At 45.6% G+C, this 22,852-nt stretch overlaps 1 protein-coding gene across 1 annotated transcript in view; it reads left to right on the top strand.

Annotated features, from left to right (window-relative positions):
- The window catches only part of MAML2 (mastermind like transcriptional coactivator 2), a 218,403-nt gene continuing 195,551 nt past the window's right edge, over positions 1–22,852 (top strand). The window contains exon 1 of the mRNA XM_050913261.1: positions 1–402. Coding sequence (XP_050769218.1) covers positions 1–402 — 402 coding nt within the window. The remainder of the gene's footprint in view (positions 403–22,852) is intronic.

Genomic DNA, 22,852 nt, shown 5'->3' with positions numbered 1-22,852 from the left:
ATGGGCGACACGGCTCCCCCCCAGGCCGCGGGGCTGGGGGCCGGGCTGCTGGGGGGGGGCCCGGCGGCGCCCCGGGTGCACAGCGCCATCGTCGAGCGGCTGCGGGCCCGCATCGCCGTCTGCCGCCAGCACCACCTCAGCTGCGAGGGGCGCTACGAGCGGGGCCGCGCCGAGAGCTCCGACCGCGAGCGGGAGAGCACCTTGCAGCTCCTCCACCTCGTGCAGCAGGGGCAGGGCGCCCGCAAGGCCGGCAAGCACCCCAAGGCGGCCGCCGCCGCCGGCTCGGCCACCCCCGCCGCCGCCGCCGCCGCGCCCCCGGACTACCACCAGCACCTCCTCAGCAACGGCGGCATCAACGGGGAGCAGCCGGCGGGGGAGCAGCGCGCCTCGGCCCTCCTGGCGGTGAGTCACAGCGCCCCCTGCCGGCGGGGAGGGGCCGCGACGCGCGGCTGTGAGGAGAAGCCCCCCCCCCCCGCTCCCTTCAGGGCACCCCCGCGCTCCCCGGCAGCCGTCCCTCAGGCGAGGCGCGAAGGTGGGGTCGGCGCCGAGGCGGAGGCCCGTCCCCACCCGAGGGGGGTGCTGGGGGGTGTCCGTGGCCGCCCGGCTCGACCCGCTGCTCCTCCAGCCCCCCGCGATGGTCCCTACCGGGTGCTGGGCCCCGCGGTGGCATCGAGGGCGTGAGGAGCAGTGGGCAGGTCTGACAGGCCCGGAGCGGGGGAGCTGAGGGATGCGTCCTCCCTCACAGGGATTTTGGGGCTGCTCGGGCTTTTTTTAAACCAGGTTGTGGTCCTAAAAACGCGTCGCGTGCCTCCGCCATCGCCCCGCCAAGGTGGTGACAGCAGGCATCCCTGAGGAGGGGCACCGGCAGCAAACGCTGTCAGCACATCCCCAAGCAGGGGTGAAAAGTATCGCTAAAGTATCGCCCCTGCTCGAAATTGCCCCCCTGCTCCATTTTATCCCGTTCGTCAGGGCTTCAGGCAGCTATTTTCACTCGAGGCAGCAGTTCGCTGCCGTGTCCCTCGAACTTGGCCAATATTTACGCACGAGGCAGACGGGCAGCGCCGAGAAACGAGAGCCCGTGCGTGCGGTTCAGCTGCCTACCTCAGCAACCGGCAGGCGCTTGCAGAAGCAGCGCTGCGCGGGAGCGTACAGCGACGTTCAGCAGAGCGACGGCGTCTCACACCCGGTGCTCCGAGCACCAGCTTCACCAGGCGCAGTTGGTTTGTTACTATCACCCAGTGTGTTTTGCCGAGCAGAGTTACAAAAGTTTTCCAGGCACTGCCGCTTTGTAAATGATACGTTGACCTTTTTCAACTGGAAATTGCTCTGAACATGTCAAGGAGGCGAAGCCTTGTCTCCTGTTACTTTATTACGAGCAGTCCTTGTACCATGCTTTTGAAGGCGTATGCTGTGCTGTGCTGCCTTCCAACTCTTAATTCTCGGCACACATGCGAAATATTAAGAGGAGTGACTGCGTCCTGATAGGCCCATGGCTGTTATTCAAACGGCTGAAAATAGATCGCTCCCTCTGCTCCAGACATCAAACCTATCTTTCTTAGTGCCTGACGTATGCTAAAACGGGACCTTTGTGGTTGTTTCTCCCTTCTTACCCGGGAGTTCGCTGCGGTGTGTGGATCGACGTTTGGGGCTGCGTTACTCAGCATCATTCGTGAGGGTGATGATGTAAGCGTTAATGCGATAACATTGTGTCCGAGGGGAGTTTAGGCACTTCGACCTTACTTAGTGTTCAGATTAAATCTCCCCACGTTCCTTATCACAATCAAGAAAGCCATTATCTTATTTTTCCAGTGTGTATTAATGAAATGCTTTGCACTTGTCTTATGGGAAAAAAAAGGCTTTTGCCTAATAATGTACGCCCCAGAAAAATCCACTTTCTGAAATCAGGGAACAGGGCTGTGTGGGGTTTTTTTGTTTTCAGGTTTTTTTACTGGTTGTTACTATTATTATGAAATAGCTAGAGGCAGCTGTTTGAAAGTGCTAAATGAAACAACTCCAAAGAAAATATTGAAAAATTTTCATCTTTTAAATGCAGAGAGGTTGTCCTTGTTTCTGAAATACCGCTAACAATTGTTAACCAGCTCTTTGCTGGAGAACGCCATACACAGCCCTCGCTCCACATTGCATGTTGCGTTACCTCCCAGATAACTCCGCACATATGTGGCTTTGACAAGGGAAAGGTCTGACAAAGTCCCCCTCGTTTTTGCACGCTAGCATTCGGTAATCCTGCTGACAAGGTACGTGACTTCACTGAGCATGATGTTTGGGGCCCTGAACCATGTTTTGACACTGAAGAAATGCTGGCTCATGAAGCAGTATTGTTGTAATGGTGTCACTGCACATCGCTGATCCTCCCACTCTGTGCTTGACACAGACATTCCTCATTTGCTGCTCTGGTAGGACTGCCTAATTAAGGAACAGAGAAAGGCATCGGTTCAAAGTCACGTCTCTGTGTCATGGAGGCACATGTTCCCCTTGCCAAGAGCTCCTTAGAACATTGTTGCAAATATTAAAAAGGAAAAGCAAACCACATAGTGTCGGAGTGGGATGAATTCAAGTGGCTGAGGGTCATACACCAGGTAGCACAGCATTGTGCTCCTGTTCTTGAAAATTCAGAGGGCAGGGATGGGCCAGGAAATAATGGGGTCTTGCTTTCACTCCAGCCATAGGTGGAGGAGGAATTTGCTCTACCAGTTATTCCAAGGGCACTTAAAGAGGAAGGACAAGGCAGACTAAGCCTGTTGTCCTGTGCATTAGAAATGGATGGTGAAGAGAACCATCTCTAAGCAGAATTCATCCTCGATGGGGTGTTTCCCAAGAGGAAATCCAGTGGAAGCCTTATATGCACTACTCCTCTAATTCCAGACTTTTTGCTTACAGCAGACAGCAGATCTGAGGTGCGCAGGGTCCTGGAACAAGGCGCAGCTCTGAGCTTCAGTTTGTGGCAGGTACAGCTCTGGCACAGGGAAGCACAGGACAGGAGCGTTTGTGCGAGTCTCACACTGAGCATGTGAGATTGGACACATTTCTGACTCCACGGGGAGATTGTAAAGCTCCACCTGCCTTGCTGTAGGTCCACCAGTCAAAAAAAGACTCGACACAGATAAGCGCAAAGGCAGTCACAACTCTCTTTGGGGAGTTCTGGCTATCAGGATGCTCTTTGTCTGCAAAACCAAGACTGTCCCCACGCTTCCTCTCCTGAAAATAGCTGGGTTGTTTCCTTTGCTTTGCAGGTCCCACTGCTCTTGTTACAAGTGCGCCTGCCATGTTTAGTGGCATTGGATGGGTCGTTTATACAGTCAGACTCAAGAGTAAATATTTGACACTCGATAACATTTGAAACGACGTTCACTTGAACATAGCAAAGAGCTTGAAGTGATTATCTGACATTGTTGATACTATTCTTTGATAATGATCTTTTCCCAGTGGACAGTCTAAAACTGGCAGAAGAGAGAGTTTTTAGTGGGGTTTGGTTTGGGCTTAATTTGGCAGTGTTACTTTGATTTTTGAGAAAGCATCTTTGGTAGCAGCATTTTCTAATTGGAGAGTGGAGACCAGATTTTTTAGCTGGACCAATGGATGTGGGTGCATGTGAAGAAGAAATTTATTCTTCAGGACACGGCTAGGAAAGCTTTTGTACTTTCTGCCTCCCTGCATTTCCCAAGAGCTGACATTTGTTTATTTATATGGTGGTATTACTTTTCATGGTGCAGAGTGGAGCCGATAAAATATTCTGTCTTTCTTTTATACATACATCTATATGTATGTATATGCCCTCCAGCACTTAGCTGTTTATATTATTTATGTTATATATAAACAGTTAGCTCTGGAGGGCATTCCTCAGTGGCTTAAGCATTGAACTGGTAATACCAAAGTTCTTGCACTGCAGTTTCACATCTCCGGCGGCCGATTCATTCCTTTGTTCTTCTGACATACGCTGAGCACTGTTCATTTTGCTCTGTGCAAGCCAGGAACTCTGTTTCACGGGCATTATTATATTATTCTGGTCAGTTTTTTTTCATTGCAGCCATCACACCGGTGGCTCTGAGTGTGTTAAGCCATGTTTGTCATCAGTCACAGGTGACTTGTTCTACTTTCACCCATCTCGAAGTTATGCTGAATTTATCATTATAAGGATTAATTTAAAATATTAATTAAATGCATTAATATTTTCTGTACTCAGAAGAGTGACTGTGAAAGTGGCTTGCTCCCCAGGTGTAGTCTGCAAGCAGGTGAAAAAGAAAAGGGAAAACAGTCCCATAAAGACGATGTAGCCAAGGAAGAGGGGAATGGGTTAATTCCTCCTACTCCCCTAAATTCTCATCAACGGCAGTACAAATCTGGAAGAGTCAATGGGTTTGTCCCAATTCCCTGAGGACCTCAATGGAAGACAGGGTTGCCTGACTGGTGCCAAGAGCCAAGCTTGGCTTGTAAAACCTCAATTTAGGCAGTTATTTTATGCAGAGATCCTTTAATGATCATGGAAGCCCTAACTTTGTTTCCTAATAACTTTTTTTTATGATCCACGCTGTGCTTGCTGAGGTTTGGCCTCCCCTGTGCCAGCATTAAAGATCCTCAAGTATTTTAAAAGGAAGGATTGTGCTATGGTATCTTTGGCCCAAGTTTACACTTCCCCCATCTCCCAAGCTCTTTGCTTTATTTGCTAGTTGGCTGCCAGGGTACCCTGCAGAAATAGGTGCATTTTCTGGTTCTGGACGTATGTAACTTTTGGAAGCGCTCTGAAGCAAGCAGTTTAAAGTGACCAGCTATGGGGTTGTCGTGGTTTAACCCCAGCCAGCAGCTAAGCATCACACAGCTGCTCCCTCACTCCCCCCCTGCTCCCAGTGGGATGGGGAGGAGAATCGGGAAAGAAGGTAAAACTCGTGGGTTGAGATAAGAACGGTTTAATAACTAAAGTAAAACATAATACTAACAATAATAATAATGAAGTATAATAATAATAATAGTAGTGGTAATGAAAAGGAATATAACAAAAAAAGAAGAGGGGAAAGAAAGGAAAAAAAACCCCAGTGATGCACAATGCAATTGCACGCTACCCGCTGACCGATGCCCGAGCAACAATCTGCGCCTCCCAGCCAACTCCCCCCAGTTTATATACTGGGCATGACATTCCATGGTATGGAATATCCCTTTGGCTAGTTCAGGTCAGCTGCCCCGGCTCTGCTCCGTCCCAGCTTCTTGCACACCTGCTTGCTGGCAGAGCATGGGAAACTGAAAAGTCCTTAACTTAGGATAAGCGCTACTTAGCAACAACTAAAACATCAGTGTGTTATCAACATTATTCTCACACTAAATCCAAAACACAGCACTGTACCAGCTACTAAGAAGAAAATTAACTCTATTCCAGCCGAAACCAGGACGGGGTGAAGTGACGTTATGGTGCGGTGAGCACAGGTGAATTAAAGCACAAACCATTCTGCAAAGCTGGGGTGGGATCTTTTGACTAACAAAGTTTGGCGCCAAAGCAAAGAAATGTTCTGTTTGTGAGGTGAAGGACTGCTGTCTGCTCCTTGTGCTTCTGCATGGCCGAAGCTGGTTTCTGATAAAGACAATTTATGTAGCCAAGTCAGGTAAAATGAATAAGTCACATCATTGCCTTCGTGGGTAGAAAACTTTGATCTGCTGTTATGGGTCCTCTGGCCTGCTGGGAGCCATTTGGTTAGGATGGACATGGGCGCCATTTAAAATCTTTGTTCCCCTCAGCTGTGAGAATGTTTTCTGAACCAAAATCAAGAAGACCCCCTGGAAGCTGCATAAAATGCTTATATTTAATGAAAAAAAAGCTATATTTAATGGAAAGTTCAGCAAGTGAATTTTTTAAATGTATGCTAGTGTAGGAGCCTTTTCAGTCCTAGCTCTCCAATCAAATCACTTGCCTCCTCTGAGGCTTTTTAAGCTTTGAATACATTTAATGAAAGTCTCCTCCGTTCTGAAACTGTTTAACAGACTGTTTCCACCACGAAAGTTTCTGTAGGTAGTGAGCAGAAGAACAGTTTGTCTGCCTGGATTTGACATGCTCTCCGAGGCCAACCCATGGGCTTCTTAATTTCCCTGACTATTACAGCAGGTCCTCTGATAGAGCTCTCACATCCCCTGCAGTACTCAAATTGAGTCCCTTGTGTGTAGCACCACAACAAAGGAGAGTGATATACAGCTTCTGTTTCTTCTGCACTGAGAAGTGTGACTTCAGCAAAAATGTTAGCCGCTCTGTGGGGAAATCTGAACCTTAGAAAGGTACGTCTGAGTCAGAGAAGCTGCTTTGCCGAAACTTTGACTTATCTCACTGTTATTACTTCTCTCCTCGCAAAGAACACTGCCTGCAGAAGGTGTATGTGGGGTTCGGTTAGCTCGCAGTGACCAAAAAAACCCCAGCAACTAGGTTAGTCAGCACGTTAAGAAAGGCCATCACATGCTCTCTTCCTCTTCCTAACTGCTGTCAACGGTCCTTTCTACCAAGATATCATCTTCGGAGGCCAATTGTAGTCTGCCTTTCTTATCAAGTCTGTTGGCTTATGAAACTCAAACTTCACCCATGTCTCATTACTGGAAAAGAAGGGCTCCATCCTGCTCCCTTTGACAACTTTGGGAAGGGTAGTATCTCCACTGCTCCACTTATATTGCACCTCCTATGTTGTGTAGGAGGAGCAGGAAGCTGGCAAGCTGCTCCAGCTAACAAAGCACTGGCATAGAGGGGCTAGCTGTGCCAGCAAGCATCTCTGCGACCTTGCACGTCCCCTGTTGTGCCCCTATTGCCCTTCTATGCTTGAGCTCTTCAGGTGGCACCATCTCACTGCCTAGCACATGGGACCCTGGTCTCCGCTGAGGGCCCAACTGTACATGATAATGACCTGACACCATCACTTCTATGGAGTTCAGGAAGGTGATTAAAGAAACCACGATGCAACACTTTAGAGGGCACACAATCAGCTACATGGTACATAGAAGAGCTTTAGCCACCTGGCTGCTCCAAGGAGAAGAAGAGGAACAAGGTCTTTGCTCTTTGGCCTCTCTCTGGTGTCCGCATGTCAGCGTTCCCCTGTATGACTTCCCAGTGACGGTACTCCCAGCAGCACTAGGACAAAGCTGATGGGATTCATGACAGGGCTGTGTTTTCCACAAATCTGAATCAGTGGCTGTAAACCTGAAAAGGATCTTAACCTGTATCACGCTGCTACAGTTTGGAACAGCTTTGAGCAGTGAAAGAGGCAGTGGTCTTAGCTGCAGAAAAGGAGGAGTTGGTGCCAAGGGAGATTTGGATCACTTTTTCAACTTAGCAGTATTAAGAGACAGATTTTTTCTGGGTTGTTTTTTTTTTTTAGATGAAAGCATGAACTATTTATGCCCCAGATTTCCCGTTACAAGCTTCCTATAGCCACTTGAGAGCCAACTTGTGAACTTGTCATACCTTGCCAAGTTCTTCCAAAGTATTATTAGATGCAGGTAGTCAATCCATAATTGTACTGAAGTGCCAACACCAATACCTAATAGAAAATACCTGCAACTCTCAAGCAACCGTTCATAGGTGAGTGCACTATAAACTAAAAACTCAGTGTTTCTACTCTGACTCTAGGATCTATTCAACAGATTACTCTTGTTATTTCACTTCCGTAAACCTCAGTTTCCTCTATGAAAAATACTATTTATCGCCTTTGTAAAGTGCATTGATATCTGATGGTGAGTTTTATGGCTTAGAAGCCAAATTCATTATTGATGGAGCCTAAGACAGGATATTTGAACGTTTGCTTTGGCAAAGCTGCAGACAATGTGTATGAGTTGATGGAGTCTTCTTATTTGACTTCTGTGTTTTGAGCCTTTGAGGTGCACTCAAATCACCTTTTCAGCCTTTGACCCACAGGTATGAGTACTGGAAATACAAACCCAAATGAGTCTTTTACATAATCACATGACTCCCAGAGCTGGGTTTTTATGGCACCGCGTTGCCAAGATTCACAATAAAAGTGCAAGATGTGGCAGTGCCCCTTCTTTTTAGGAGAGAAAAGCATTTCCCAACTTTTCATTCATAAGTGTATGCTTCATATTCTCTTGCTTTACTTGCTCCTGATTCTGCATCAGTTTGTACTCGAATTAGTTTCCCAGTTAAGTCGGCTGTGTCCAAGCACTTCATGTACTTGATGCTCCAGCAAACTGGGAGCAAAGTGGGACTGGAACTGAGAGCATATATGCAAGTCATCTGCTCTCCGTCGAGGCTGCAGCTGCACCCCAGCACTAGCAGGTGGGAGCCACCTTGTCCTGCATGTGTTGCCTCCCATCTGGCAGTAATGGAGGAAGGTTCATGTTTGTGGCTCAGGGTGGGAAAAAGACTCAGAAATATTTCTTATTGAATAACTTACACAAAATTCCAACAGACTTACTGAAAAATTATAATTTATTTTGTTTTTAATTTGAAAATACCTCATGCCTGTGGCTTCACATACAGGTGTTGGCATTTCCCTGAAGAAATTCATTTTGTTCAGAAATGGCTCCTGTAGCTGTTTTTATCTGTGTCACTCAGTTATAATTCTGATGCTCTTGCAAACCCAGCTGAATCAAGGTGCAGAGAAATTAGTACCAGTTAGAAATCAGCATGAAGGTGCTTCTGACACAGTGAGGAAACAGATCTTACAAACCCATTTACCTGCTGCCTGAGCCTGAAGCTGGCTGAAAGACCCAGTAAGATCCTGGACTAGCAGATGAAACCCCAAGAAGGTTCATCGTGGCTATTCTGTTTTGAAACAAAACATGCTATTGTGCAAGAGTCATCCCTGTGGTACCCTGGCTTTATTACAGAGCTCTGCAGGCACCTCCCTAGAGTAGGTGTTATACAAACACCCAGTGAGAACCGTGCCCTTCCCTGCATACCTTAGGGCCTCAAGAGACAAGATAGACAAAGAATGGAAGGAGGAACAGAAGCACAGAGAGGTCAAGTGTCTTGCCCAAGGTCAAACAGCAGGTCAGTGGCAGAGCTGGGAACGGAGCCCAGATTTCCTGACTCCTAGTCCAGCACTCTATTAATCATCTCTTTGCTTTGTGTTCTGCGGCCTGTTACTGTCCATAGGAAATGTGAGGACGACTTTCCAACAGCTTCAGAGTTACTTCTTAGTTTTGGAAACTATTGATCATCAGCACACTATTGAGATAAAGAGGTCATGTACTGGACATATGCACTAGAGGATTCAGAACTAAGTGCTCTAGGTATCGATTTCATTCCAGGACACTGAAAAGCTATATTTCATAATCCCAAATGTTTCTTCTAAGTAAGTCAGATTTTTTAAGTCTTTTTTCCCTTACATTGTGTACAAAAAGTGGTTTGTTTTTACAGAGTTACTCATCACAGTTGAACTCCTACATTGGTGCTTGCCCTATAAATTATTTCTTCCTTGAAAACGAGTTACAACAGTTATTTAGTTAGCAGGGCTTTTTTTCTCCATGGAATTTACTAATGAAACAGTCAGAAAACCAGGGAGTCAACAGTCCTGGGACACTTGTGATTCTTACTTATTTTCATTCCTCACCATACGATGTATTCAGTTTTTAGTCTTTCAGTGGAATTATCTTGATCACAAAGTTAATTATACCTGTGAGATTTTTTTTCTTCCCAAAAATTTTGACTTGAGGCAAAACTCTGGCTACCGTGGTAATGACTTATCGAGAGTCTCTTGTAAACAATAGTATAATCACTTTCTTATAGTCATGGCAACAGTGTTTAAGCAATGAGCTTACTGAACACAATGTGCACTGTCTCCACTGAATAGCTGTTGCAGCGCTGAAGTGATGCTGCTCATTTTCAGAGGACTCAGGGACATAAATTATTCAGCAAAACAACACTGCTTCAGAAAGTGTCTTTCAAATTGTTGTATTTTGTACTAGCCAAAGAAGGATGCTTATCGGTGCTGACGAGGCTGTGTTTAATTACTGCACGACAGTGTACTCTTTGGGCAAGGTCTGCTCCCACTGAATTTAAGGGTGTCTGTCTCAAACCATTTGAGAACCGTGCTACCTGTGGGCAGGGTCATGCTTCCCCTGGTAATGTTTGCCACCGTGTGAAATCCCTGACGTGGAGGGCAGAATGTGTCAGGAGAATGCATCCTGCGCATATGCATGGTGTGAGAGGTGGTGACTAGGTGCAGAAGGAGGAATTTCTTTTAATGAACAAGGGGCTTACTCCAGCAGGGCCGATCCCTTCCTTGGCCCAGAGGATCACCTGGATTCCTGTTGAGTGGGTTGGGGAGGCACCTTGGAGAGTACATGGCTTCACAGGAAGCTTCAGAGTTGAACCCCAAGACAAGGAGTTGCCTCTGATTTTTCTGTTTATTTTGTTTTTACAGCTCTCTCATTCAAATAACTAGATCTGGAGGAAAGACCTTGTTGGCAACAGTTGTTGTTTTGAGATGAGTCATTCCACCAGATTTCAGAAATGCCACCCCAGTGACAGTTGGCGAAAATGCTGCATGGGCTGTTCAGTTTATGTTTTTCACTTTGGAAAATCAGACCATTTATTTAGGGTTCTGTTGCTTTAGAAACCATCTCCAGACACTCCAGTTTCCTTTCCTTTCCTTTCCTTTCCTTTCCTTTCCTTTCCTTTCCTTTCCTTTCCTTTCCTTTCCTTTCCTTTCCTTTCCTTTCCTTTCCTTTCCTTTCCTTTCCTTTCCTTTCCTTCCCTTCCCTTCCCTTCCCTTCCCTTCCCTTCCCTTCCCTTCCCTTCCCTTCCCTTCCCTTCCCTTCCCTTCCCTTCCCTTCCCTTCCCTTCCCTTCCCTTCCCTTCCCCTTTTTTTTCCTTTCCCCTTTTTCCCTGTTTCCTCTTTCCCTCTCCTTCCTCCCCCCTTTTTTTTCCCTTTTTTTCCCTTTTCCTCACTGCTACGGCATCTCAACATCTGAGCTTTTGAGTCTCAATTCTGATCTGATTGGCCCCTCCTGAAACCACCTCTGGGAAATACTATGGATGTGGCACTGTGGAACATCAGCCTAATGCAGGATCAAACTCTTATTTCTGGTCATTATGCTAGTTTATAGTCAATTATTTTGTTTTCCAAAGAAATGCATTCTCTCTGCTTCTCTAAAAGCTTTTGGTTCAACATCCTTCCAAGCTAGATACACTTGGTCTTCAACGTGGGGCTGCTTACCTCTTATGGCCCAGTTCCCGGAAACAGTTATGCATGTGCTTAATTGTGCACACATGGGTAATCGCACTGAAATCAAGATGTGTAGAATTAAGCAAGTCGAGAAGTATTTGCAGGGTTTGGTCTTTGTTCAACAAACAGGCCTCAGCCTGGCTGAAGTCCACTACATGCTACAAAAAGAAACCGAATTCAAAAGTAAAAGTAGTGTATTAATTATCAATTGACTTATTTCCTTAAACCAGTTAATTCTGTACTTTTAAAAACTACTTTCCATTTTTCCTGCAAATCCAATTGCCCTTCCTTTCACACTCATTTTTCCTCCTCACTGCTCAACTCCCAGCAGACCCGAGCTGCCAGCCACATGATCCCCTTTCATAATGATTTGAGTTCGAACGTTTCTTTTTTCCTACCAACTTTGTATATTACCATAATGGTTCCTAGGACATATTTTGGCCAGCTTTTAGGGAGAGAGAGAGTCACAGTGTTTCAGACCTCCATTTCCAAGTGCAGTATTAAATATAATCCTTATAATTATAGCACTGCCACTTGGACCACTGTAGTTCAGGCTATGTCAATATGTCGTCAAAAGCTCTCTTTCTCAGGAGCTGGAACTCAGTCACGTTGATTGAATTGAAATTTGATGGCCAGCAGCTGCAAACACACTCTGGCCCCATCCCCCTGCCTCCCTGCTTTTTTTTCCTTTTACCACAAAATCCTCTTGCTTTCCGTCAAAGTCTGAGTTTACAGAACAGAGATAATGGCTGATTCCAGGCTAAGTTATTCCGAGCCACCCCTTTGGGTAAGTCTAGACTGTCCTTCGAGGGGTGCCCTGAGGCAACCTGAAGGCACAATCTGCTGTCTGTGCCAATGGTGAACCTGAGAGCACAGCCCCAGGTGCAGCGCAAAGGCTATCCTCAGACTATACATGACCATCCTCCGTGCTGGGGCTCTTAGGATGCCATCAGTGTCGCACTCGGCAGCTAAGGAAGCTGTAGAAGCGCCTGGCCTGAGGTCTGTGAGGCTCCTGTGTGAGCGGGGCTGGGAGCACCGCAGTCCTCTCCCCTCTCGTCGCCTTGGTCGAGCGCCATACAGACCTCGCTATTCATCTAAGCAGAGGCATCAGGACTGGGGTAATTCCCAGCAGCAGTTTATGCTGCAAGTTTAACACACGCTTTTTTAGCCCTAAGGGGCTGGGGGAAAAAAACAGCTTTGAATTGGAAAAAAAATAATAAAGATTGGTATCCAGTAGTTGTATAACACGATCCTGTCATTTTTGGTACTTAAAAACCAAAACAAAACCCCAGCATTCATAACACAAGATATTCAGGTTTTAAAAAGTGCCACTTGCCAATACACAGTAACTACTTTTCAAAAGGCCCTTTAGTCCATGTATTTACAGGTGGACCAGAATAGCTCTGCAGAAGTTAATCCAGTCCCTTGAGTAAACAGTATGTACTTCTAAAACTTTCTATATATACCAACCATATGGAAGGCCTTTGACATACATTTGTACCACACACAATACATCTGATGGGCCCTGATAGAGCCAGGATGGCTAGTGAGGTCGATAACCCCCTTCCTAGTGTACTGGATGTGTGTTCATTGTCAAACCTGTGAAGGGTAACTGCATTTGGATGACCGGTGTGTCGAAAGGGCTATTTACTGAAACAGTCCATTATGTGGTTCTTGGAGCCCTCTCCCAGGACGTACTGTCTGTGCTTGGGTCTCCCAGGCTGTCATCAAAGTACAGGCTCTTTGACACAGGTCAGAAGGACTCTTCACCACAGCCTCTCGCCGCCTCTTTTGGTCACAAAAGTCGCACTTATCCCCTTCCCCTGGTAAAGTCCTTCTCTGCCGTCCCCCTCCTCCACTTCCCAAAGCTATTAGCCATTCCTCCTCCTCCACATTCACCCCTCTCTCACCTGGGCTATTGCCCTCCCTTCTCTCCTTTCATGCTCCTGACACTGCTTCGTAATGTTGTTTTTCTAGCTTGGAAGGGCCAGAGGGCCAGGCTAAGAGAGAGATGCTGAACACATGGTTTCCACATGTTCTCCTCATCTTCCCTCGTACTGCTTCTCTAGCTCTCTTTCCCTCTTTGCTTCAACTGGAAATATAATGACTATGAGTGTATTCTCTCCTCCTCTCGTTAGTTTTATAAAGGATGAGCTTAAAGGTCCTGCGTCATTGTCACAAGAAACTTAGAGCAAAAACTTCTGTGAGTTGACAATGCACTTGTAGGTTCTCTGGCCTCTCACCACAGGCCATGGGTGCTCACAAACTGGGCATGCAGTTGTGAATGCTCAGGCTCCAGTTCAGAAAAATACTTAAAGAATATGTGTGAAGTTAAACATATGATTATATGCTTTTCAGTTTGAGTGCTGCTTCCTTGAAGTGGGATCCCATATTGGAGAAGGCATCCTTATTGGCCTGATTCAGAAAATACTTAAGGGTATACCAGAATTTTAAGAATAGTAGTACATCCACTATCTTGTATTTTTAATAACTTTTATATAGGGCAGGGTGGCGTAGGCAAGGCAGAAGTGGAGGCACTCCTGGTCATCTCTTACATTTCGACTCATGCTCCGGAATCTGAGCGTCTCTGAACTCTAAATACATTTTGGTAGTGCTGCTGCCTACATGCCACTGTAATGTTCTGTAATGTAATTGTGTTGCATGCTCATGTGCAGATTACTTAAAGCAATTACAATTAAATGAAGAGCAATTAAGTCTTAGAAAGGAAATGTTCTTACAAAGTTAGCAGTACTTCTATGACTGTGCTTGATGGTGAGTCGGACCCTTGGACCCTTGGATTCCTCTCCTGCAACCCAATGATCAATCTGGGAACAGCTAGGAGTCCAAATCTTTTTGAGTTACAACATCTAGGCATCTAATCTTCTCTGTATTGAACTGAAACCAATGGGAACTGGACACCTAATTGTATTTTTGGATCTCAGCCTAAAATCTCTGGAGTTCTTTGGAAAATTTATCCCTAGGAGATTTTGCTTGAGTCAAGAATATAGACTGGAGCCATTGCTCACAAAAAAACCCCAACGTGTGACATCAGTGCATCAGTCAATGAGTCATCCATCAGTGCCAGAGGTCAAAGTATTCTTTTTATTTACCTAAGAAGTAGTTACCTATTTACTTTCTGAAATGATGCTTGTAGTGCTAACACGACATTTTTGTTTGCTGTACAGTGAAAACACTATTTTTAAATGCCTTGTATGAAGACAGGCCTTGTTGTTTCTTTAAAAGTTAGAAATACTAGAGAACAAATGTAAAAGGCCCATTTCCTTCCTTGCTAGTATGTGTGGTCTAGGAAAAATCCTGAATTGTGCTAGTAAGAGACTGTCCAGTCTCTTTTCTTGCCAATGATGTAAGTGTTGCTCATTCAGAGAAGGCTGAATTATTATTTTATCATCACCGCCTTCTGATCTGTCACTGTTTGTGCTTTCCCTCTGTTTTCACTTTTTGTTCTTTAAATATACTACTGAAAAGATATTAAAAAAAATGAAAGCAATAATTTATTAAAAAGGGATTTACCTGTAAAGGACTCTAGGCATACCACACGCACACAGGTCCCAGCCAGGAAATCCAGTGTTAATGCTGAAACTCCATCTCTCAGGCTCACTGTTTCTCACGGGTGCTTGGTCCTTGCTGGGTCCTGGGATGCCTGGACTTCCCTACACATGTGGTAACCATCGATCTTAGTGTGGTGTTAGAGGCCAGTGCTAGGAGCTGAGGGCAGAAGCAGAGCTGAAGGGCAAAGGAGGAGAGGGAAATTTTGCTGTCAGTGCCTGAGTGTCTCTCTCTGTACAATCCTATGACAAGTAAGCAAAGGAAGCTTGAAAATTACCCTGGGAATAGGAAAGCAAATCGGTACAGAGCAGGATAATTATCCTTTCAAGGAGGAGAAAAAGAACTTGGCTCCTGCCAAGTTCTTTTTTTCATTTTTCAAGGAAAAAAAACCACTGATCCAATTTAACCAACTCCACAGCAGCAGTGCAACAGTCACCAAGTGGCCAGATCTCCTGTTTTATGAGCCCAATTACAAAACATTCACGTCTAAAACTTGTGCCCTTCCTTCTCTTGATACGCTTTGTCTCCTCAGATCAGCCTTTCTCCCTCAACACTTAATCCCTCTTTAGCCATCACCTTTTGCTGCCTCACGAACCTCTCTGTATGCTCACTTTGAAGCTCCTGTGGGCACCAACTTACTGCGAGTGCTTTGTAGGGGAGTCCAGAGGCATTGTCTCTCACAGGAGCAAGTAGGTACCTGTCAGGACTTAGCTTCTTCTGAAATAGTCTGTAAGGGTACAAGATTACAGGAGCCATGGACTTGGAAGCAAAACAAAGCTGCCTATAGCAAGACACATTTAAGTCCTGCATGAACAACTGTGCCGGTCAGAGTCTCTCGTAACCCTCTCTTATCTAATCTAACATATCAGTATCTTTACTGCATTTATTACCTTGTTATCAAGGAATGACAGGAAGGAGATTGGGGCCTTGGTAAAAGCATGAAGCAGAGAGGCAGAAATGAGACATACTGTTGAGCAAAGGTTAAAAGAGCTGTACAAGCAGGGCACTGAGCATTGCAAACAGCAGACCTTCTTGTCCTTCCCCTATCCCACTGGCTTTGCGGTAGCGAGAACCTGGTTGCACAGCCTGTTTGGTGCGGAAGACTGTGAGACCCCATAGCCCAGAAATGGGTTGTTCAAAGGTTTCCTGTGTCCTAGGGGGTTTCTCCAGCAAAATTCAAATGCAAGGCCATAGATGTCAATAATACCTCTGATCATTCGCTCAGGAACATTATTAATGAGATCATATTTGTGAACAGGTCCTGCAGTTTCTGCACCCTTGGATTTCATTTGGTTTGCCTGATGGGAATGAGCTACAGCTACTGTCAGTGTTTATTTCCAGTTAGTTTTACTTGTGGCACTCCTCAGTAGCCCATGGTTAGGATGCTCCAGTTAATCAACCCTCCTCCTCACTGCCTCCCCCTTTTGTTTATTTGTCTGCTCTTGCATCACAGAAACACTTCCAGCAATTCCTCTTACATAGCAGTTACTGAGGCAAAGGACTGTCTAGTTACGCTCCAGCAGAAACTCAAGTGAGTAAATGCTAAGAAAGATGCACACTTTGCACAACAAATGATTCCCAAACCAAGCAGGGCAGGTCAGCACCCAGAGGTGCTTATGAGGGCCCATTAAGGCCCTCAGGCTCTTTCAAACAGGGGACTGTACTCCTAGGACACAGCATCAGAAATAAAGAGTGGCCCTACATGAACCAACATGCAAACCTTCCTGCCTCTTAGCCAGGTTAGGGATGCAGTGGTGCCAAGTCTTTCTGCAGTAGCCAGGATGGGCTGCTTAGCAGGCGACACAGTCAGTGCCTTCCCCACTCACAGCAGGCAGAAGAAGGTCTGCTTATTCACGAAAACTGTCCTGAAAAAGAGAACACAAGATTAAGCAGGAGTGCTTGGTTCTTATTTAAACAGTTGCAACTTGCACTGGTGATGCTGCCCACTGGTGTGTATAAAGGCTGTGGGCCAGCAGTAAACAGCACACTGATGTGGTGGGGGGTGCAGACATGCAAACCAGAGCACGTGGTACCTGGGGCTGTTGTGGCTAGTGGCAAGGGACACCTTTGATGTGAAGTGGGCAAGGCTGCACCGTAAAGTAGGACGATGGTGTGAAGGACTTCGCATTTGTTTTCCCAGCGTGGGCTAAGTGATTCCTTGGCTTGCACAGGAACACTGGGAAGATGGTTGAGAGCTTACACCCCATCAGTCTGTGAAGAGAATGAGTACCTGGTGTTGCAGAGTGAAAAGGTCTGATCTACTGACAGGGAATGGCTTTGCATGCGGAAAGGCAGTCAAGTAGCTGGGTACAAAGCAGAAAGTGAACATGTAGACCCTTGGCTAGGGCAGGACCCTTCAGTTTTATACCCAATTTCATTATTTTCTTCTGATTAACATCAGTGAGAGAAAGAAGAGAATCTGTACCGATAGCAACAAGGCTGAAATTTCATCTCTGGTTAATAAGCCATTTGATCTTTGCTCTTGTGGTCTCGCTGGAATCCAGTCTGATCTTCTCTGGCTGAGGCATCCCCTTGGGGCTCACATCCCGATGAACATCTGCAGCCATCACCAGTCACATGAGGGAGTAATAGGGAGAACGTCACGTCCATCCTTAGGCTCCCCAGCCTATTGAAGGGAACCCATCAGCAGCTGAGGCAGAATAACGCAAAGCTCCAGATTGCTTTTCTGGGTCTGTAGGTTTTGTAGGTTTTGAGACTGCTGTGGCAGTGCTTCACACAGTCCCTGGAGTCCCAGGAGGGAGTTGTGTTGTTGTGTCTCGGTATGAGCTACTGGGGTTGTGCTAGTGACCCTGTTCACAGAGAAGACAGTGGTCAAGTTGCCACTGAAGAAAAAAGGACCAGGCCCAAGCCTAAAGTGAAATGTTATGTTCTTAAGATAAGAAAAAAATCAAATTAAAAATAATTTTCATAGCAGAACTCAGCTTGGATTGACTGGCTTTGTTCAGGTCATCAGTATATAATCATAGGGTAACCTCTTTCTTTGTGTCCTTGTTCATGTTAACACACAGATACTTGGATGCTAACACCTGTTTTCACCACCACCAAATTCTAGAGGTCAGAGACCTCTAGAATTAAATTTACGAGCTGTCATAGTGTGGGCTGAAGAACCAGCTTTTTTAGGGTAGTAGCTGAGAGACTCATTTCCTCTGTGGATGAGCCACAGAAATGAATGCATAACACACACTGACCAGCGGGTTATATTTTGGCACCTGTACCGTGCAGATGTAACCCAGCAGCCAGGGTGAAGGAATCTTAAAATGGTATCAAATATATGCAGATGTAACTCAGCAGCCAGGGTGAAGCAATCTTAAAATGGCATTGAACACACCATCAGTAGGACCTCATCACACTGTGGGCATCATGCAAAGTACTGTTGATGTCAACGAGAGTTGAACCCAGTGTTACTTAGGGTATCCAGCTTTGTGTTAGTTGCTGCAAATCCCACCTGAGCTGTATGTATGTCTATCGTGTAAAAAGCTCACCCTCTTGCTTAAGCTATTTACTATCATCTACACCAAAATATCTCTAATGTAGGTTTGAACAAGTTAATCTGGCTGAGGGCATGGTTTAGAGCAGTTCTGCACTAACTTGGACTGAAACCCATGTAACTGAAGTGCTGTTAGTGCACCAAAATCCTTCCCACGGTTCTTGTTTGCACCGTTCACCCCAAAGGATAGATAAATTCTCCCACAGGTTGTACTGGACCAAGGCAAACCGCAGACCCTCTGTACAAGGGACCGTGGCCCGCGGTGCCTCAGTCACACGTGTGTTGGTGAAGAAAGACTAACGGTGGCAGGATTTTGCCATGGAGACTGACACCCTCAGGTCACTGGTCCAGCAGCAGAGGTTCATACCTTTGAGCAGGCTTACTCTGAGGCCACAGTGCTACCTAAGCCTCCATTTAAGTCTGAATACTTGGTGTATTATTTCCATTTTGAACTTTTTCCAGAGAAATAATTTTTTCAAATGTTATAAAAATAGCTAAATAATTTTGTAAAGCCTGAAGGACATTCTTTTGCACCAGGATTTGAATTGGAAATGGCTGTTTTGGGGCCAATTTACCTTCAAAATTCTACTTTGTCCACAAGGAGCTAGTCAGCCTATGGCATTTCCAGCCTACAAAGCTTTTTTACTTTAACGAGGGCCTTAAAACTAAACAAGCAAAATCATAGTCCAAAGAAATTATAATATTGCTTATGCCAGGAAAACTGTATGTCCACTCTTGAGTTTACACTGGTGAAGTTTAATGGCAGAGAACTGCCCTTACTCTTATCCATGCTGTCACCTATACCCTCAAATTATCTGAAAACAGGGCAGCTTTCCTTGCACAGAGCAGGTTCTTGCCATGACTACAGGGGAATATAAAGCCTGTGGACATACCTGTCAATCTTTTACAAATTGCAGATGCTCTAAAAGCTCTGCAATGCATATGAAGGTTCATTTACAACTAATTTAAGACTTGTGGCAATTGATTTGCTTTTCTTGCTTAGCTTTCACAGACTCTTCAGAAGTAGTCCTCAGACTCTCATAGGTCTGCAGACCACAGCTTGAAAACCAGTAGCTCTCAGTTTAAATAAGATATTTTGGGGCCTTCTGGGCCTCATTTTCTATTGCCTTGCAGCTTATGAGGTCTTATATACCTATGCAAAATGAGAGGAAAACGCTACCAGATGAGGATGGTGGTGTTCAGTCCTGGTATTGGCCCTTACTTGGACAGGTGTGAAGGATGCCGATGCAAAGCAGTGGCAGATCAGGACCCAGTGCTGTAATTGCTCCCCCTCATGCAAATCATGAGCAGTGCTACTCACAGCACAGAGCTGGGGAACAATCCTATTTGCAGAACCATCAGTCTGCTGTTATCCCCTGAAAGCCGGCACTGGCCCGGCAGAAGTGCACATCAATAACCTTGGCAAGGATCAGCCGTTACACACCTTGGAGTGACATGTGGTTCTCTTGGGCTAAGAGACTCTACTCAGCACTGGACTCTTGCTTTGTCGTGCTGTTTGCACCCGCGGTCAGTCTCAATATGCTTACACTTTTTGGCATTTCATGTCTTGTACACGCAGCAACAATCTTTTTGTTTAAGCAAAAGTACGCTGAGAAGTGTTGAGTGTTTCGGTGCCTTTTCTTTCCTTTGATCTCACCTAAAGCTCCATGCAGAGGGTAACGCGATCTCCGTCACTATCTCCTTTCATGCCCGATAATTAGCACAGGTCCATGGGCTGGGTGCAATGCTATCCTTCGCTGCGCTAAGAGGGGAGACGTAGCAGGGGTTGGAGTGATTGTTTGCTGTGTTGATGACTGTGGTGTTGCCATGGAAAAGCTGGAGACTTCAGGGGAGTTTGTGTTTTATTGGGCAGGGAGCCAACCTGCTCTGACTTATTACAACTGTGTGACTGAGCGAGCCATGCAGAACTTTATCCCTCTGTAGCAATTCCAAGGCAGGGAAAAAAAAAAGGACAGGACTGCTTTAACAAGGAGAAGTGCAGTGCACTTTGCTAAGGCTGATTGCATTAAATACAGGAGATGCAAAAAAAATCCTTTGCTATTTTCCACGTTATTTTTTTTTTCTTTTTTGGCAGAATGTGTCCACTCTTTTCTAAGGACTGAATTCAGAGCAGTGCAAATAATGAGATCTCAAGTAATCCTCCTGGAAGCCAACAGGGCCATTTAATTGGCTGTATCTGTACAGAAAGGAGCATTTAGAGTTCTGCTGAGTCCGAGTCCATTAAAGTCTTTGATCTGTTCCAGAAACAAAAGTGGAAGCAGACTACACTGTTTTCATTATCTATCCCGAATGAAGTGCAAAAAGTAAATACATAGAGTAAACAGGGAAAAAAATTAATCAAGGCCCAGGTCCAGCAAAAAACTATCTGCATACTGAGCTTCCCGTGCTCTGAGTAGTGCCATTATTCCCTGGAGGCGGAATTAATAGCGATGCATGCTTTCTACAAATCACTTTCTATAGGCAGATCTCAAAGCAATTTACTAAAGCAGCCAGTCCCATTACTCCCACGTTACAGAAGGAATAACTGGGGCCACAGGGCTCATCCAGGAGACTAGACCCTCCCCAAACCCCTGGTTAGCCACTGCCTTCTCAGCGCACTCCCTCTGAGTGTACAGAAACTAGGTATAGGTTGTCAGGGTTATTCTGAAGTCTTAAAACACAGCTGCATAGTTTTATTTGTTGGAAGTGCGACTTTTCCCTACAACCCTGGCTGCCATGCCATGTTCTCATGTTGTATTCAATTGAGACAGAGGCACATGCCTCTTCCCGAAATGTATTTGAGCTGGTGGGAAATGGCAGGGTTCTGTTTTGGACTCTTCTTGCTTTCAGGGCTTCTGGATGTTTAGAAAAATCCATTTTCTATAGGAAAGAACTGTTGTGGGGGTAATTTTCTGATTTTCTTTTTTAAATCAGAATTTCCTACCTGACTGTTCAGTGTTATAACAGATACATCTAGGAATGCTATTTTAACATACACTTCTCAGGGAAAGCCTCAAGCAAGGCTCTGATTTCTATAAGAACAGGAGAAAGCAAAATTACTTTCTATAGGATTTGGTCAGGAAACACACAGGGAAATCTTGGCTCTGCCGCAGTCAGTGACAAACCCCTGGTGCTTGCAGTCCTCCTGTGATCATACTCAGGAGGTGAATCCTGCAAAACCTCTGACAATGTGAGACTCCTATGAACTGCAGCCAACAGCATCACCTGTTTACTTCCAAAGGTGAAAGACTGCCTGGGTGCCATCACAGTCTCTGATGTTAGGCTGGCTTGCAGTATTCTGTGCTTGAGGCGGGAGTTCTAGCAGAGAAGCTGGGGACAGATCTTGCCAACATGGGAGGTGACAGAAACTCCTATTGATTTCACTGTGATCTAGATAAGGTTTAAAGATTACATATCGCCACAGGATCCAGCCATGGTTTGTCAGTGAATCCATTGCCTCCTTGCTGTATCTCATTGCATTTAACAGGATTTATCTTGGGAGCTGACTTTCCAGTTACTTGGTGGCTGTGATGTCTCAAGAAGTTTACCGCTGCTGCAACAAGAAGCGGACTAACTTTGTGTTCCAAATACAGCAGGACAAATCAACTAGTGTAAATAATTGGGTTTGATGGAGCTGTGACAACTTACACCAGCAGAGGACTTAACCAGGGAGTTGAAGAGTTGTTGCTTTAAAGCTAATCATCTGCTCAGAAGAGTTACTTTATCCTGCCTTTTTTTTTCCTGTTTGCTGTTAGTTGTTTTGTGACATTGCTCATTCAGTACAGAAATTCGTGTCCTCCCCACAGAGTTCTAGTAGCTACGTGTTCCGGGACACTCCAGTTTAATGAGATCTGCAACATCTTTAATCTTTCCTCGCAGCATGCTGTGCTTGGGATGCAGCGTGTGAGAAAGACCAAAAGTGAGGGACGCGAGAAATGCATTCAACACAGGAAACTGAAACTGCGCTGTCATTCATTCCTGTAGTGCAAATAACCCTTTCTGTAACCTCAGCTTCCTGATTCTCGTGTGGCTGGGGCCAGATTTGCCAGTGGTGCAAACTGGTGCAGCACTACTGACATCAGCTGAGACGCACCGATTTCCTCCAGGAGATAATTTGTTCCAAGTCTTTTCAGCAACAAAACCAAGGGGACAACAGATGTAGATGAATCTAAAAGCAGCAAGGTCTTATGAAATGAAGGGATTGTTTTTAATAGTTGATGGGCATGAAGGCTGGGCTTCTTACTGACACTTGGACCCAGTTCTACCACTGTCTTCCAAAGGAAAAGCTTCTACTGAGTGCACAGTGAAAGTATCCACTAAGTTGTTTGTCTTTCAGGGAGTCATCCTTAAACTGAACCATGTCTTGAAAACGCATGTTCTTTTGTATGCTGCTCCATCCGAGGAACTACTGATGTTTCCTTCTCTAAGGACCTGAACATTTCTCAGCTTTTCCTCTGCTAGCCAGAGAGGAGCTGGCTGGTATAAACTGCAGCAGCAATTTTCTGGGGTCACGCATGCTGTGCTGTCAGAGAAATTTGGGAAGTCGGCTTCCGGAGCTCCTGTTTTATTTTCCTTCCCCAAGGGAAAAATGGTCTTAATAGCTATTGAG

The sequence above is a fragment of the Gymnogyps californianus genome, chromosome 1, assembly GCF_018139145.2.
Source record: "Gymnogyps californianus isolate 813 chromosome 1, ASM1813914v2, whole genome shotgun sequence".
In the NCBI taxonomy this organism is placed as follows: domain Eukaryota; kingdom Metazoa; phylum Chordata; class Aves; order Accipitriformes; family Cathartidae; genus Gymnogyps; species Gymnogyps californianus.
The sequence above is the reverse complement of the archived record's forward strand: the minus strand, read 5'-3'. Positions and strand labels throughout refer to the sequence as shown.